This window comes from Zonotrichia leucophrys, chromosome Z (genome assembly GCF_028769735.1).
Source record: "Zonotrichia leucophrys gambelii isolate GWCS_2022_RI chromosome Z, RI_Zleu_2.0, whole genome shotgun sequence".
Taxonomy (NCBI): domain Eukaryota; kingdom Metazoa; phylum Chordata; class Aves; order Passeriformes; family Passerellidae; genus Zonotrichia; species Zonotrichia leucophrys.
The window spans coordinates 54,978,372-54,997,212 of NC_088200.1; the positions used below are offsets into that span (position 1 = coordinate 54,978,372).

At 38.4% G+C, this 18,841-nt stretch overlaps 1 protein-coding gene across 4 annotated transcripts in view; it reads right to left on the bottom strand.

Moving 5' to 3' along the window:
• SLC44A1 (solute carrier family 44 member 1) overlaps nucleotides 1–18,841 on the bottom strand; it is a 72,844-nt gene that overhangs the window by 46,797 nt on the left and 7,206 nt on the right. For all 4 annotated transcript variants that reach the window (XM_064736871.1, XM_064736870.1, XM_064736872.1 and 1 more), the window contains exons 2-3: nucleotides 9,195–9,284; nucleotides 6,969–7,111 (exon numbers count right to left, since the gene is read on the bottom strand). In XM_064736871.1, coding sequence (XP_064592941.1) covers nucleotides 6,969–7,111; nucleotides 9,195–9,284 — 233 coding nt within the window. The remainder of the gene's footprint in view (nucleotides 1–6,968; nucleotides 7,112–9,194; nucleotides 9,285–18,841) is intronic.

The window sequence follows — 18,841 nt, forward strand, 5'->3', positions numbered from 1 at the left end:
ATTGATTTTTCCATGTCATGACTGAATTAATTACTTTGGTATTTACTTAGAAATAAACTGTCTTCAGATATTTTAGGTAGAATTATCTAATGCTTACGTGCAGTATTTTAAAGATATTTTACTTGCTAACTTTTCACAATGAATGTAATTTAAAAATCCAATGCATGAAGTACAAATTATAGATTCTTAACTAACATCTCCTGGCTATGTATATGTTTTATGACAAACATTAACCCTACAGAATTTCCAGTGATGATATAGTAGAGATGCTTTTCTCTTTGAAAGCTGAACAATTCTTAAATCCCTACAATTCTGGTGATGGACTATGCATTGAAATATTTTCTTCATATTACCTAATATCATATGAAAACACCTGAAATCTGCCACATAAAATGCCATTTCTATTTTTGTAGTACTCATGATGGGAATTCATTCTGCAGCCAGTAAAAATCCCTTTTGCTCCTAGAAAGCATTTAGGTCCTCCCTGAACACCTTCAGTCTATATGCTAATTGCTGTCTACTGTTCTATTACCCAGTGTCAGTGTATAAGAATGATTACTACGTAGTACAATCTTCCTTAGAAGTCCATCAAAACTCATGTTGTCTAAATCAACTGTAACATAGTAATAGATTACTTGCATTCTTAAAACATGAAAGTAATTTTTTGTCAATATCTTGACATAAGTCAAGAAGTCTGAGAAACAAGTGTAAAAATGAAAATTCTATCATGCAAAAACAGTAAAAGTAACTGCATGCAAGCAATAAGCCACAGTTTTCCCTTAACTTCAAGGAAAATACTCTTGAGTTGATACCAGGACATGAAATAGCTGTTTTAATTGAAGTTCCTCCAGTTGTTATCCCATACAATAAGGGTATGCGGCAGGAGAGTGTCTACTTCTTTGAGGGTATCTGGTCAAAGGAGCTACAAAGCAGAACCCACAGAGTTAAACTTGATTGATATGGCAAGGGAGGCTAGGATGGGAACAAATCTGGTCAGTCTCACTAAGTGGTAAAGACATGTGGATTATGAAAATTTGATGATGATTTGGTGATTTTTCAGATAGTCTTATCTGGCTAAGGACTTTGCCAAATTGAGAAAAGGAAAAGAAGGGAGACAATCAGACAGAAAACTTATCCACTTAATGTTAGTAATAACAATAATCAGAAAGAAACCCTGACAATGACAGCAACTGATGGGCTATCAAGAAACTGCAGACAGGGACTTTGCGATCGATAGGGATGCAAATTCATAAGTACAAAATGTAGGAAGGGTTAGTGGGACCCTGCTAGCAGCAAAGGGAACATGCACAGCACAGGCCAGCAGACACAGGGGTGTAAAAGGGAACAGTTACATGCAAGTTGATGTTGTCAGTATGTTATCTAACCTCAGCACCTGATCACTGCACTCTATCTTGCCCTATTACTAAAGCTTTTAACTCCCTCTCTGCATAATTCCAGTCCCTATACAATGTGCATGGATGCTGCAAGTGCTGCAGAGATTAAGCGACAGCTACTGGGGGGACTGACATGGGTGTGAGGGATTTGGTGCCAGCAGCAGGAATCAAACCAGGTGCTAGGGTGCCACAGCAATGTGGTTTTAGCGACCAAAGTGAGTGGGGTCTCGGTGCCAGTCTCAGGGAGGGGTCTTGGCAATGAGCTGCTGGGGTGAGAACAATGTGTGCCTACAAAAAAAGCAGCTACAGAGGTCACAGACTCAGCATAGGTGGTCACTGCCCTTGTGGTGCTGGCTATTGATGGGGCTGAGCATCTGTACCTTCTCCAGAACGATTTATTCAAATTATAGAAGCATAGAAAATCCTGAGTTGGAAGGGACCCTGAAGGATCACTGAGTCTAGCTCCGAGTAGGGAGCTCTAGGTGAGAAGTGTTGGGTGGGCAGAGGGTCTGTGGTGTTATTTGGGGGAAACTGTGGGTCTGGGGTGCTTGTGGAATGAGTGCACGAATGTTAGGTACTTAGCACCAAAATGGATCAGCTGCTGAGAAGGGGGAACCCATAACATGGATAAGGCGCTCTGCTAGTACTTGGAGAATCTGCAACATATCTGAGCTTGTGAACCTGGAAAGTGCCATGCGGGTGCCTAGTGACCTTCTGCACTAGTGACATTCTGCCACTGTCAGCCTTCCTTCTTTCATCACTAGGAGGAGGAGGGGACATGACTGGCTCTGCTTATGAGCACCACTGTTGAAGGCAGCACCTTGTCACTGCCAGTTTGTGTAACCAGCTATGTCAATGTCCCATGTTACTTTCCATCCACATCCCTCAGCCTCCGATCTCAGCAGAGACCATGGGCTCTGGGAGCTGCAGAACTGGACTCCAATTCCTAGACAAGAGGGTCCTCTGAATTTCCCCATGGAAACCAAATCAGGAATGTCACTATTAGCAAGCTAGAACTCATCCCACTTCTACCATTATTTCAATTCAAGGGTCAAGCTATCATTTTAATCGCCAGAATATTTTGTAAAATAAATGCTACAATTCTAACTCAAACTTGGAAGTTTAGAAATACAATGCAATTACAGCATCCTATACAGTTTTGACAGAAATGTGGGCACAGCCTTAAACAGCACATGAAATTCAAACACTACATTGTATGGTGCACAGAAAAGAGCCTCACAGAAAACTCCAGGCTATCAAATCTGTGGTCTCGGAAAACACAAGTAAGATAAGTAAGATTAGTTTTACTTCAGCACAGCTAAAACAAGAACCAAAATTTGAAGAACCAGCATTACAGAAGAAAAGTTAATTTTTTTTTGTTTATAAAGCTTATATGTAGAAGATAAGTGATTTTACTGTAGAAAATTTCATACCATGAAACCACAGGACAGATTTTGTTTCCCTCTAGAAGAATGTCATTACATGCGTTGTGCTGCAATTTCAGTTATTTACAATCAGCAATAGACTAGTTTTCTAATAAGGAAATAGCACATCAGCAATAGAAAGGCAGACGTAAACAAAGTAATCATATTGTTAGAGATGCTTCAATACTGCAAATGAAAATATGCTTGCTATTTGAAAATCTATATAGTAGACTTACAACAAAGGTACATTTATGCATCTTTATGAAGTACCAGCCCTGTAGAGAAGGACTTGGAAGTAGCAGTGCATGAAAAATTGGACATGACCTGGCAATGTACACCTGCAACCCAGAAAGCCAGCTGTATCCAGGGCTTCATAAAAAGAAGAATGACTGGCAAGGGAAGTTTTACTCTGCCCTCAGGGGGGCCCCCAGCTGCACCCAGCTCTGGGTTGCCCAGAAGAAAGTACAGGAAAGACATGAACAGTGCAGAGGAGACCCATGAAAATGATGAGAGGGCTGGAGCATACAAAGGTGTGCTAAGAGAGTTGAGGCTGTTCATCTGGGAAAAGAGATGATGTGGAGACAACTTTTGGCAGCTTTCCAGTACTTATAGGGGGCTTCTGTAAAAGACAAATTGACTTTGCACACAAGCAAATAGTGAAAGGACAAGGGGGAGTGGCTTTAAAGTAAAACAAGGTAGAATTAGAATGACAGAATAATTTTTATTGAAGAAGACCCTTCACATCCTCTACTCTAACAGTAAATGCACTGCCAAGTCCACCACTAAATGATGCCCCTAAGTGCTAAATCTACACATGTTCTAAATACCTCAGGAATGGTGACTTAACCATGTACTCAGGCTTGATAACCTTTCTAGCAAAAAAAAATTGTCATAATGTCTAATCTAAACCTCCCCTTGCACAGTGTGAGACTATTTCCTCTCATCCTGTCACTTGTTACCTAGGAGGGAGATTGATCCCTCCATCCTTTCAGGTAGCTGTAGAGCAATAAGGTGAAACTGAGAGCTAGTAATCTGAGCATTAGTAACACTTAGACAAAGCTAGCATCTTAAATACTACCTAAAAATTAACAACTAGAGTGTACAGCCTGGAGCATGTTATAGGAGCTGTAATGAACATACTGCAACATGGAGCTCAGAACCAAGGAAAATCCCCCAGAAAAACAGTGTAAGAGGATATGAAGATGACTACATGGAAACCACTTAGTAACACAACAGCAAACCAATGAAAAGCAAGACCACTCCAGGCCCTAAGAGTGCTCATATTAATAATTCCCCAGGTATTTCTTTGTTCAGGCTCTCTTTTTTCAAGGCACATAGACTGAGCTACCAGGTATCATAATTGATCTGTGTCATCCAATGGAGATAAGAGTCGAGTGTCAAAAATTTCTCAGCAGTAGGGCATGCACAGTTTCAGTCAATCAAATTTTCTGTGTACATGCTGCAAACCATCCTGAAAACCTGCGTTTTCCCATTACCTAAAGTTCAGGCATTTCCTGGGATCAAATGCATGTGCTCAGGCAGAATGCCACCCTAGCTATTCTTCATAGCATCATATGCACATCTCCTAGTACTTGAGTAGACAGCACAAACTGAATTCTGTCTAAATAACAACACACCGGTGATCAAAAACCAGACTGAACTAACATTTCAGAGACTTGCATTTGGTTGCTGTGATTATCATTTATTTGCAAATAAAAGGTCATTTTTTTAACCCTTTATAACTACCAGAACTTGTAAAACAAGGAGCTTACTTGAAGCAAATAGGTTTAATTAGAATTCACTGCCAGTTCTGGAATATTGTCTTATGTCTGACTGTGGAAGACAGACTACTAAAGTGTGTTGTGGTTACTTTATAAAAATAAAAGGATGCCTGATCCACTCTTTGTTCACAAGACCAGGCTATAAAATCCTCCTTCCCAATACTTCCTTCCTCTCACTGGTTTCAGCATATCTGATGTACACAGACCAAATCACATCCCTGTGGGAACTGTGCTCTTTACCCTTACCACCCAGATTTCCATATCCACACAGACCACCTCAATTTCACTTCCATGACAGTGCCTATGGGTTGCTGTCATACATAAGGAAGAAAATATTACTTTTACAGATGATTTAGCTTTTCAGCCCTTGGACTAGGAAATGGAAATGGAATTACCCTGCAAGCAAAATTAAATGAGAGTAACTTCACGTTTCCAGAGCCCCATTTGTGGAGCTTAAAGTCTTTTCTTTCTCTACACAAACTGAAATGTATAGGCAAGAAGAAGAGTTTATTTTTACCGTCTGTCTGCAAAGTGCTCCTATAAAAATAACATTAAATACTCCCATGAACTCCACCTCAGACACTGTAGGAACTCCATCTGCTAGAGACAGATGCAAAGCAGATAGCTTTTCTAATTTGCTTGGCAATTTTTCAGAATAAACCATGAGGTGTGAGAGAAGGAAGGATCACTCACTTATATAAGAACCAATCACTTCCAAAACTGGATGCCTTGGACTATACTAGGCACTTCATGTGAACAGTTAAAGAGTAATCTGCCTTTGAGGGTTTTCTCTTAACCAGATAGAGAGGACTATGACTTATATGTGTGTATCTATTAATTTGTTTAGTTCATGCCTCAAGCCACAACATCCTTGTTAGAAAAGCATAATTCTTTTGAACCTCATTAAGATTTCTTGACAAACAACAGGCTCTGTCAATCAGCTGTGTTTAAAACAGTCTCTCTTTTTATCTACTGTCTTTTGAGCTTGCATTTACAAGAGGAATTTACTTAGTGGTAGATGTTTCCCCACATGATGGTCTGACCTATGTCACATGTAGAAGACCATCACAATATTAATTATTACATTTCAATAAGGTGTCTGAAATTCTCTACCTTCGCATGAACTCAGATACCATTTCCTTCTAAGGGTAAACATAAAATTATTCTTTTAAATTTGGATTTTTTCTCAGAACACTAGAATCACAATTTTATACTGTATACACATGAGTTTAGAAAAGGCTAAAATGTTTCTGTAAAAAACAGGAAAATTTCGCTGCATAAACTTTAAGCCTTTCAACCTTCTTGAAAGATCAGATTAGAGTAAGAAATTATTTTTCTGACAAAAGATATCAGTAAAAAGTTCCAGACATTTTATTTATCTCAAATCTTTCTGATAACCACCTATTATCTATCTACATTAAATCTTAAATGAGATACTTAGAAATCTTTAGAATAGTAGTTCAAAATAAGATCATCTCAGGAAAGCATGCTTCCCAAACAACTTAGGAAAATTATCAAAATTCTGTTAGTCTGAAAGTATGCAGTAAAAGGCTATCATACTCAAAAATCAGTAACTTTTTAGCTCCTTGAAGTAACTGGTGATGGAAAAAACACTTTTTTCTTTGTAAGTGAATATCACTGTACTAAGCTAAAGTTTGCTTCCTTAAGTTTCCTAAGTTGTACAGAAGGGCTCCGAGCTTATCTAACAACACAGACCTCAACAGACATTCACAGGTATTCAACCTGTCAGTGAAGAATTCTTGCCACTGCTCCAGTACTACTACTGCAGTGTGATGTCTTCCTGGACAACAGATAGGAAGTACCTGAACTTTGAGTATGAGTTTTATCAGGACAGTGCTTAATCAAAGCTGTGCACACCTCTCAAGTTTTGTGCATTTTCTCCACAAGTCACATATATACATTTTGCCTACAGGTCAAATTTTAAAGTCTTATTCTAATGTGCCAGATTATCTCATCTCCCCTTACATGTCATGGCAGAAATCAAGCATACAACATCAAAAGTAAACATTGATATCAAAGCCTGCTCCCAAATCTGAGACTACGTGTCATACTTAAAACCCTAACAAACAAGACTTTTCATCAGCCTAGTACAATATCCTACATGAAATGGATACTGAGAAAAAGTAATTTCTCAATGTCTTAGCTGTATTCATATTGCATACCAACATACAGTCTAACGTTGCTAGTTGTTAAAAAAGATTGCTGTCCTCTAAGTGAGAAAAGTGTCAAAGGACAAGTAGAAATGAGTTAACATATCCCTTTTCCCACCTTATTTAAAATCACTTTCAAAGAAAGAAACAAATTTTCATTCTCTAAACCAGGCAAGGCAAAACCTATCACATACTTACTTCTTGTGTGTGAGGTCCAGACCACTGTTGACTATTCCCTCTACCTTGACATTTTTCTGTCCACAAATATTTCCGTAACTGTCATATCCTGAAAGCAGTCTTGCAGCTGCTCCTGTAGCTATTGAAAAGCCACAGATAAAACCCTGGAAGAACACAAAAACCCCACAGTTAGCAATACTCTGTTTGAAAGATGGGAAAAGTCAGTTTTATTCATTTATTTCTAAGCAGAGGTTGTCTAAAAATTCTTTCAGACTGGAAAGGGAAAGACAACAACTATTAGAGAGAACTTTTGTGCAATAATAAAACTGAATGCAAGTTAAAACGGGATTCAGACATCTAATACAGGATATTATACAAGCAGAGTTAAGACTCCTGTATGTTGTTTATTTGAAAGCCATACTGTCAGCAAGGGGCATGAAGCAGAAGGGAGAAGTCAGCAAGTGCACAAGGGCCAGCAGTGAAGGAGAGCTACAAGCAGAGATGGAGTTGTGACAGATTGCTAAGCATCTTGGACAATTCCATACAATCCAGATTTTCTTGCTTTCAGATTTTTTTTCTTTCCTTTAAATTAAGTACTTTCAAAGATGAGCTAGAACGATGAGGCCTATGTAACACAAGTTTCTTTTAGGGAAATCCTCTTAAAGCAAGTGAGCAGGTCAAGGCCACGATGGTTCCAGACACTGGTTTGAAATGCAGGAAAGAAACAGATGCAAAGCAAGATGGTTCAGACCACCCAAGTAGTGTGGAAAATATCCTATGTAGGCAAGTCTTGCTGTGAATTTTCAGAGATATTTCACAAGCAAAACCAAGATTAAGGCAAGGATTGTGCAAACAAGAGACTAGCCCAAAAGCTTCATTAGCAAACCACTGACAGGGAGAAATGAACCATCAGCTCACTCCACTACCACCAAGGAATTTATTTTACATGTGAGACAGGCTAAGATTTGAGAAGTGGATAAACAGCTGAGATAAGAGCATAGGGCAACAGATGGCAGTGGCAGGATCAGATGAAATGACAACAACAGGTAATGACGTTGGCATGCAACAGTGAAACCGTGGGTGGTTCACCCTGCAAGTCTCCTAGAATGGTAACTATGTGACCCAGTCGGATGATTGCTCTGTATACTACATTACTTAGAAAGGAAAATTTGGGACACTCGTGCACAGAAAACTAATGTATAGCTGGAGGAACAGTTCATGCTCAGTTCCCTGAATAATCAGGGAACATGAACAAATCCAGAAAAAAAAACCAAATGCAAAAAGAGAGCTACATGTTTCAGGAAGCACTGTGCTTTTTGCAATTTTAAGATATTCACATTACAGTGACAACATAATTGATATTATTTTAAATAATCATTATAATTTTTACATTTGAAGCCCAACCATTGAAAAACACCCTGAGGAAAGTAGAAAAATTTTTTCAGTGGTATTATTCCTAACACCAGAGACCGAGGAAGAGCAGAGAAGAAAGCTGAGAGTACATGAAGTCCCAAACCCCCCTAAGGACACCTGTTTGCAACACAGTAGTACAAGACAGCAACGGATATTCTCTATTTAAGAAGAGTAGCAAACATAGGTCCATGAAACAAAACAAGATGGAAAGAAGTGTACTTCTACATTAATCTTTATGTTTTGGAGGTTTAGTCTTTTAATAAAAAGTGAGTGTTTCGTGAGGCTGGCTTGAAGAAGTAGATGGCTTCTTCACAGAACACAGAACTGTTAAAACTTTGAAAGAAAGATCTTATCATTGGTAATATGGTTTTTAACAATAGCTGCTTCTACTAAGTATACAATAAAAATAAATAACAAATAAACAAAATCTCAGCTCACTCTTTGACAGTCAGAATTTCTGTTTCTCACAAAAAAGCTCACTGTGATTCACAGAATTGCTTACCAGACACCTAGCTATCATTTCTGGGACATGCATAAGGAACATGAGTCAAGTGATAATTCATCTTGCTGAAAAATTACTTACCACTGAGACTGCAGTTTCAGGGGAAAAGAAGCTGGAGCAAGAATTGGCACCAACAATAAATTATGGATCCCTACCAATGGCCTTTGATATGTACATACTACCCATTTTTGTTCTACAGTTGATGATTCCCATGCAAACATATCCTGATCTTTGCCAATGATTCAGTTACTGACAGGTTTTAAAATTCCTTTCTTATGAACGCAAACTCTTTAGCTATATAACATTTACAAAATCCTCTGAGTTTTACTCACCATTCCTATGCAGAAGAGGATGAATAAGAGCAGCCATGGTACATCTGTACAGCTGTGGTCTTCCAAAGGCTTCCACTCTCGCTTGGAACTCTTGTGTGAGAAGAGAGAGACGAAGTTAACAACATTTCGTCCGCTCATAAAAGAAAAAGGCAGAAAATTATTCTACAGGTAATTTACCTACAATAGGAGCCATCTTTAAATGCCAAGCTAGTTGAAGAAGCTTGAAAGAAGAAATTGAAAAGACTTGAAGAGTAAAGCTCATGTAAGATTCCAAAAGAAGGGCCTCCACAGGAGCTGGATCACCAAATAGTTATTTACCCAGAAAATAGTTAATTTATCCAGAAATTTACAAATGTTTATCCACAAAACAGGTTATTTTCATCTATCTTTTTATTAACAGAAAACAGAAATCAATGGCATGAAATGGAAAATATCTCCTATTGCAGTCTTCCACAGCTACCTTTCAGTAATCTGATTTCCAGGAAGGATTAAACTTTTCAAATACTATTGGCAGGTCGAACAAGAACTATGCATGTAGAAAGGAGGCAATAAATTGCTGTTTAAGGAACAGTTTTCTACCTGCCATAAGGCAGCTGAGCTTAACACTTCAGTGAAGAAATCTTTCATCTGTATTGCTATGGTGCCAGAAAGGAAAGTTGTATAATTAAAGGTTGGAATAGTCAATATGGAAGCAGTTGTAAGCAATTCAGATAGTTTGCTGCTCATGAGGTAAAAATTCTCAAGTATATATACATTGCTAAGATAATTAAGAGTCTTATAAACAGTCATTTAGGCAAAAAGGTTTCAGGAAAATAAGCACTAGCTGGAATACAAAACTAACCAGCAAATCTTAATTTGTTATAACAAAAATACTGATTACAGCTACTTTTAAAAATACAGAGTTACACAGACAAGCTTTCTCAACAGGCTCCCAAACACTGAATATTCAGATATATTGACTGAGACCCAAGAACTCCAGACACTGTTTTAACCCTTGAGGCAGAAAAGGAAATTGATATGAGACTACATACACAACTGTCCTCTGCAGAGATAGAGCAAAGGGCATTAACTGTTGAAACTATGAATTTACTTTTTTCTCTGAAGACTCTGAAGCCTGGAGGCCTGTGAGCTGACTTCAGAGAATGCAACAGCAATTCCCTGGAGATGCACCTTAGGCTCTGGGCACTCTTCACAGCTCACGGTGAGGAAAGAAGTTTGGCCATGGTGCTCTGCAGCACTATGTTAATTTGTCCCAATTGTGTTCTCCCCATTGGCCCATTGGCTTTCCCTACCGCTTTTACCTTTTTATGTTTATGTTCTAGCTAGTTCTCCCTTCCCTGACTTCCCTTCGGTTTATGTCTCTGCCTATCCACCCTGGCATTTCCTATTGGTCCCTTCCTTGGTGTACAACTCCTGAGCACTCAGATCCCTGATGCTCTCCTCTGCCCCTCTTCCCCTGTGTTTATATCCTGGACCCTCCTTTGTTCCCTGTCTTTGGCCCCTGGATGCTTTCAGCATGGCCTGAAATAAAGCACATTGGAATGCCATGCCTGGACCCTCCCGTGTCCCCACTGTTGAGTTGCTCTGTGCGTGTGTCTGTCTGTGCTGGTGCTCCTGCGTCTCCTACCCGCTGGCACAAGACACTCTTGGGGAAGGTTGCATCCACCACCACCAAGGACCGCAACATGGAATAATCTTCGAGATTTTGCCGACAAGGTAGCAAATGTCAGTACTGAATTAAAACAGAACAGCTGAATGAAATGTCAACAATTTTTGCCTCCACTATGTATTCTGCATATTTTTAATTTAAAAAAAGAAAAGCATGAAACTTACATGATATTAGCAAGGTGATTTTTTTGCTATTCATGACTTTGGCTTTTTTGAATTCACAAGCACAAAGCAGCCTTTTCATATACTACCATTAGAAACCCAAAAACTGGGTAAACAAATTAAATCCTGCATGCATCACACTTCAAAAAAATGGAGTTTTATAAGTAGTCCAACTTTACATTAGAGACTTCCAAGCTAATTTTGCGATCTTTTATTAAGGAAGTTACACTTACAGATGTGATGAATATAGTTTTACAGATGTGATAAATACTATTTTAATTCAAACTGCAAATTCACTGTTGGTCCTGATCAGTAAAACTTCTTTAGATTTTACTTAATAACAAGACACTAGAGGTGCTAAAAGGTCACATTGTGCACTCTACAAACCACATTCAGCAAAACTAAATCTTCTTATCCTGGCAGTTCACACTAACTAACACAGTCTTAGAACTTAACATTTACAACAAGATTGTGACATTTATATGTTGCTATAATTAGCATAATCATAGTTGCATAAAATATGCAAGGCTTCGTGCTTCCTGTTTGTAATTCACTCCAAGAACTCTAGATTCTTTTGAAATTTATTTACAAACAGCAGAGGTAAATTTCAGCTACAGCTGCTGTCTTAAGAGCAAACTGCCGTTGGCAAAAAGGGGAGCAGCAAAATGCACTGCAGAGTGTGCTTTGATTGTTTTGTTGGTTTGGGGTTTTTTTATCCTCTCTCTACCATCTGCATACAAAATCTTTTAATAGGATTTTTAAAAGCCTCTAGAACAGCTCTGGCAAGGATTTCGGTTGTCTGACTAGTCACAGTTACCCTAAGTAATCCATTTTACTTACTAAGTGGACTGCAATTTATATGTCAAAAAGAAACTTGAAATGTTGTAACGTACAACATAGTCAGAAAGTTATACAGATAAATGAATTCTCTGCCTATGGTTTTTACTCTGCTGAAAAAAAACCAAAAACAACTTAAAGAAAGCATTAACAAAAAAAAAATTAAAAAAACCCAAAAAACAAACAAACAAAAAAATCACCCAAAAAAAAAAGCCTACCAAAAAAAATTAAAAAACAGAAGGTATTCTAAACAAAAAGTATCCCAGGAGGAAACTCAACAGGTACTAGATACTCACTAGCTTAAAATTTAACTACCTAGCGTGGTAACAAGGTATGAAATTTTATATGTGCAAAACAACACCTCTCTTCTGCAGCCCGTGCAATCTTTCTTGTCCTCAGATCTCACTAAAATCCAAGCTAGCCACCATTATCTGTGTACTGTTTTCCTCCCACTTGCTTCCTTGTATTCTGGATTCCCAATGAATCCTCTTCCATAGCTTCATAGTCCTTTATCCTTGTCTTTGATGTTAGTGTCTGTGTCTCTCCAATGACTGCTCCCTGTCTACTCTACACCCTTAGGCATTTACTGAGACTGATTTTCATGCTTTGGCAACATAAATTGTAAATCTATGGTCAATATAAGGTCTAACAAATGTTGTTTGTTCTGCAATCTGTAAACTATGCTTTGTATCCATTGTGACTGAAACGCCATAACATTTCAGTAGACATGCTTTGCCTGAAATCCTAAATCAGCACTTATACTCTTAGCTTTTCTTCCAGATTAGGAGCCTGCAACATTTGCTTATGCAAGAAAGCTAGAGAAAGAAAAAATGGAAATTCCTTGATTCATTTCAAGTTTTCCCTTAAAACAGAGCCTTCATAATTTACACTATGCTCTCTAAGGACATTCTCGCCATTAACAAAGCATGTAGTGTCACGAAAGCACAGAGAATCTGGAGCGCTATCAGTCAGAAGTGGAAGGATGGCAAATCAGTCTTTCTGTCCAACACAAGCTTCCAGGCTGGGAACATTTCCTGCTCACAACAGCTTTTCTGCGCTGATTTTATGAATTACTTACTCAAGAACACAAATAATTGTGTTCAGCAGTTTACATCTGTCCATTTTGCACAAGACTTCGCAAACTCAAAACCAAATCAAAACCCTCAGGTGCCGCAATCTTACAATTGTGTTTTAGTACTACATAGCTTTAAAATTGGATGTCTACAATTAAGACTTCTCTTGCAGAAGAGGAAGTGGGAAGAATGGCAGGACATTAACTACTGGTTTTTTCTAACTGAATTCAGAGCTACACATTCTCAGGACTAAAAGTACTTGCAAGCAAATACAAAATAAAAAGAGGCTATTTTCTTGTTATTCACTGCATCCAATCACTCCAAAACAAAACCAGAAACTCCTCTTCCAGATTTCTTTCTTGCTGACACAAAATATACCTTTCCAGCACCAAAGAGTATGTCTCCTCCGCACACTGCAAAATACTTCTGTACAGGAATTGCCAGAACCAGCATAGTCAAAACCACTTTCACTGTTAACTGTAATAGCAGTACTGGACGCTGTCATACAAGTACTCATATGCCATAACCAGAGTGAAACCCATATAAGAGCATAAAAAGATGAAAAAACACTGCCTTTTAACAAGAGACTACAGATGCAGGGAGCTGCAGAGAATTTATTTTGAACACAACATGTCTCATGCAATGTAAAATTTGGGAGTGATGAGACTGAAGTGAGAGGCCTATTAGGGAACATCTGCAGCACTACATATAGAGATAATCAAGCTGTGGGTAAGTAGCAAAGATGTGAATAAGATAAAGATGGAATCTGCTATCAACTGATCATGCTGCAACATCATGATGGTACAGGAAGAGAAAGAAAAAGTCTTGTGGTGGTTCAGATGACGTGTTTCAAGAAGAAGAAAATTCAGGTGCTAGTAAGGGAGGTGGGCTAAATTAAGGACAACCTAGTGAATAACTGGAATGAGTTACAACCACTGGATGAAAAGGAGTTGCAGGTCAGACCCTAGGCTCCACTTTAGCTAGTGAGTGTAAGTTAGCAGCTGGAGAGTATAGGGCTATTCCAACTTGTATATAAACACAAAGGTTGTAAGAATAAAGTCACAACTTCATTTAATAGTTCCACTGATGTTGAAATAATTTGTTACAAAACCCTATCCCAAGAACCATATTAATCTAACTACATCTCCTTTAAATTCTCTGTTGTTTCATCACCTTGATGTAACATCCTGACTCAGAATACATACAACAGTAATTCAATACAGAAGAGTAAATAGACATAACTGCTCCTTGTTTATTTAAATTAGAGTTCAGAAATTATTGTGCAGCTAACTGTCTTCACAGAAGACAAACAGCCACAGTGTGCAAACAGCATTAATAAATGGCGTTTAGAGGCAGAAAAGGATTCTCATCAAGAGATTCTCAATGGGCACATTTTGTGCAAACTGCCAAAGTCCTGCAACATGCACCTCTCCTAGAAGGCAGACTGGTTTCTGGTGAAGTACCAGTGATTCAACTGATCATATAATTAGCATTTGGTTTGTTCTGGTAGCATTTTGAGTATAGAATACATATGTTTTTACACCTATGATGCAAGTTCAACTCTTCAAAACTGGAGGGTCTGTTTGCAATACTGCTGCATACCACCAAATGACATTTAAGGGCATGGCTCCTGGGAAATGGACAAGCCAGATTAAAAAGGTGATGACCAAGAAGTCATCCAGTGCAGAAGCTGTCCTGCAAGCCAAGTTTAACCCTGCACCTTCAAATGCTTTTGAAACATACCCACACAGAAGAAAAAGATCTCTTGAAACATTTATCATTGTTTCCTAACAGATATTTAAGGAGATGGTATTTTACCCATTTTATGTCTTTACAAGCTAAAGAACAGTACTAATCACATGTTGACCTTTACTGTGAAGCATTCTGCCTACAAATAAGATGAGCCATAATTTACTAGTTTACCAAACTGTTTCCAATGCAAGAGGTCTAACAGATATGGCATTTTTCTGTCCAAGACATGGCAGACTTCTCCACATTATGCAACTTCTAAAAGAATTAGCAGCAGCTGCATATTATCCTAATGAAACTTCTTCCACTTCTGAACAGACCTCAATCCTAGAGCGTGAAGAGAAAGAAACCAGGAGTCCTGACCCCAAGCACACACTGAAATCCACACAAAGTACACTTCCGAAAAAAATAAAAATTAAACTAGCATAAAACTTTCATGTGGTGAGTCTACTATTTAAGTGTGCAGAACAAAGTCTTGAAGAATGAAGCCTATTTTCAGTTCATGACATTACCAACCATGTTATATTTTTACAGAAAACCCTTAGCTTACTCCTTCAGGAAGTCTAAGAACACTTACACAGCTGACTCAGTTAAAATGTCCACCATTCCCTAAAGACTTCCTGTAGCTGACCTATAAGGTGTTCAGACAAAGCACTAAACAGCACCTTACAGCACTCTGTCATGAGTTCAGACAATCTCTCAGGTTCACAATAAAACTTGTTTATTGTACAGCATATTAATGGTATACCTCCACTACTACTAGAACAGGAATACACACCAGCAAGTGCAAACTTTTACACTACTAAACTATACCAGCTCCCTGGAAGAATGAACTACACTGTATCAATTAGAGTACCTGCATAAACACACTAAAATAACTATTAATAGACTTGACCCGGATCTACCTCTGGAAAAGAGGACTACTATACCAACGTCAAAGAGCTTGCTAATGGTTGCATTCTCATGGGTTGCATTCTCTTGAGTTGCCAGAGACTTCGACAACTGAAGCAATGTCTCCTGCTTAAAGAACAAAAGAGCTTGTCACTGTAACACTACTGCAGCATGTCCCAGTCATCTCTAAAAAGAAGCCAAAACACCCTGGGGTAATTCCAAAAGGGACTGCATAATAGGACATGCAACTCACAGTGAAGTCCGAAGTTCCATTTTTGTGGAATTTCTGCTTCAATCTCACTACAAACTGTTGCAGTGTGTGGTTTTGATTGTAATGCAGTTCTAGCGGTCAGTTTTAGAATCCTTCTCATTTAGTACTGTTATAGCATATTTTATTACTAATGGATTGTTCCCTTTCCCCATGTGTTGTTGGTTTTTGCCCTAGTTGTCCATCTCCCCAATGACCTGCCCTTTTGTACCCTGATCCTCCTCCCATTGAATGTCAATCCCTCCCCAAGCCTGCGGCTTTCTATAGAAACTTCCCTATCAATTTTACATCATTCGAAACCCCATTGGTTTGTTTAAGTTCTCCTCCTCTGTAGTCCTCTATTGGTTTAAACACTGTGTTCCCCGCCTTATGTTCCACCCCTAGTTTCCCCCGGTTGGTTAAAGATTGTATCCTCCCCTGGGACCTCCCCTCACTTATAAGTTGATGAATGCCCTTAAGTCAGTGTCATTCTGTCCCAGACCCTGCAGGGCGTAATCTGGTGTGGAAAACATACAGAAGACCTCTCCCCGTTCCTTGTCCCTGCCCTCGGTGCAGTCCTATCCCCAGCGCAGTCCACCTGTGCCCTAGAGCAGCTGTGCCCTGGAGCAGCACCCCGGATTCGACAGCTTTCTGGGGGCGGCCCACTCTCGCTGTTGGTGTCAGGAGCTGGTCAGGCTGAACAAATCCAGCACTGCAGCAACAAACCAGTGTATTCTTCAATTTACTGCAAAGCAGACTCTAGTCACACTTTGGACCTAGAGCCATATTTTATTTTACTGTGTTTTACATCTAGGCACCCACATTCTTATTTTCCTAACAACTTCACAATCCACCATCTGTTCTCCAATGCCCTGTCCACTGAAAAGATGCACCTGCCCGTTTTAAGTATGAAACACAAAAATAATACTAGGAGAAGTTTTCTGATGGTGTACTACTGCTTTATCCACCAAAAGGTAATGAATTTATCCTTTGCTTCTTATCAGATATTAAGAATACCATTAATTCAGTATGTCTTCTATATCTTCTATTTTGCTAATAGCACCAATAGTATTTGTAAGTTTTTAACATAAGGTAAACAAATTTGAGAGCTCATAAGGTATCACAGTATTACTAATGGTGTAATATAAGGATGTTTATCCTGAAAACTCATACATGGGGACTTCAATCTTTAATGTAGCATATGTTGTGGTGTAGATCATCTTCCATTCATCTTTAGTCAATTCATACTAAACATGGCTTCAAAATTCCTTGATTACATACCTCCACCTCAATCAACAACTTAAATATTTATCTTGAAACATAACACAGCTGATTAAACAAAGCTGACATGATCAGCACACCTGCTGCAGTTTTGAAGTTTAGAGATCAGGCCATCTGCAGACAAAAGCCTTGTTTTTAAGCCTCAAAAGTATTTAGCTGTGGTTTCTTCATTATACATTAAGTATACATTTCGAATAAGCAATAAATAAGGATATTTTACAAATATCACAGTAATATTTTTCAGGGGCTTAAAATATCCATTTCAATGCAATTTTGGTACTTCCACAGTTCTTAATCATTAATAAAAAAATCAGTTATGCAAACAAAATCAAACCAGTAACAATAATAAAAACCTAAAGCAACAAAACCAAAACAAACCACAAAACCACCCCAAAAATCCCTACAACCCCACCCTCCCAAAACCACAAAACCAAAACATTTCTTCACTTCTGAAGACATTTTGCACATACCAAGTTACTGTACTACATTTGAATTTTCTACCTGGTTATCAACCTGTTTCACAGAATTTCAAATTTTTTGACTTCTACAGACTACAAATCGTAAATTACAAAATATTTTCTAACTTATGACTAGTAAAACATGCAATTAAAAACATACTTTACTTTCAAATGTTAGCTTTATCGCAGGACATCGAGATGCATCCAAAAAATCCACCAGGAATCCCAGGGCAGAACTCTCCAGTTACTGGTCTCCACATGAGATGTGGAGGACATTCCATGAAAAACACTGCCCCTGTTTTTTGGACTGTCTTCATGTAAATCACGCACGACACTGCTGTGAGAACTAACAGTGTTGCCACTTACAGGGACATTCATAGCAGTTTTATACACATTCCCTCAAAATGCATCCTATATTCAAATGTATTTGCCAAGTGAAATTCAAAGCTGCTTCAACACAAACTCCTGAATTACAGGTTCAAAATTCTGGCATAACAAGAAAGAAAAACACTCAGGATTACATAATAAGAGGGCAGCGCTTGAGGACACTTAAAGTATATTAGATTAACAGGAACTAATACTAAGAAAGCTCTATCTGATTTATGTAAGAAAAAGTGGGAGGAGAATGGAAAAGGAAATAATATGTCATGCCCTTACCTTATTGCATAAGCATACTTCCTTATAACTAGGCAATAGTTTTCCAGTTTTCCACTACAAACTATGGGAAGTCTGACAAAGCATTTGCAGGACATAGTTACCATGACCTTGAACAAAGTACTTAAATGGTTTTCCTGTTTTGTTTCTGTAGATCTGCATACAACATTCAGAGGTCTCTTCCTCAGTCAAATAATATATCTGGAGAGCAGCAGGAGTGGTTTCAATTTAAAACAAAATCAAACCAAAAAGGCCAGTGTTCATTTCTGCTGTAGACAGCTGCTTTAACTACATTAAGAGCAGGCACAATATATGTTATCAGATACAAGTCAACATGTTCTGCTAATCATGCTCTCCACCATAGTCTAGCAACACTACTGATAAAAACAGCAGCTGCTAGAAACTAGCATATAAAAATGCAGTATGGCACCAGCTTTCCAATATATCAGCAATCATCTTCTATTCTTATAATGCATTGCATACTGGGTGTTGAAATATTAAAGCAGAGAAAACTAAACTTTTGGATTGTAAAGCTGAACTTCAAAATTAAGTGGACGCTTCTCTCTTCTTACATATACATACAGATGCTCTTGACATACAATTATACACTTCTGTTGCACATTAGAA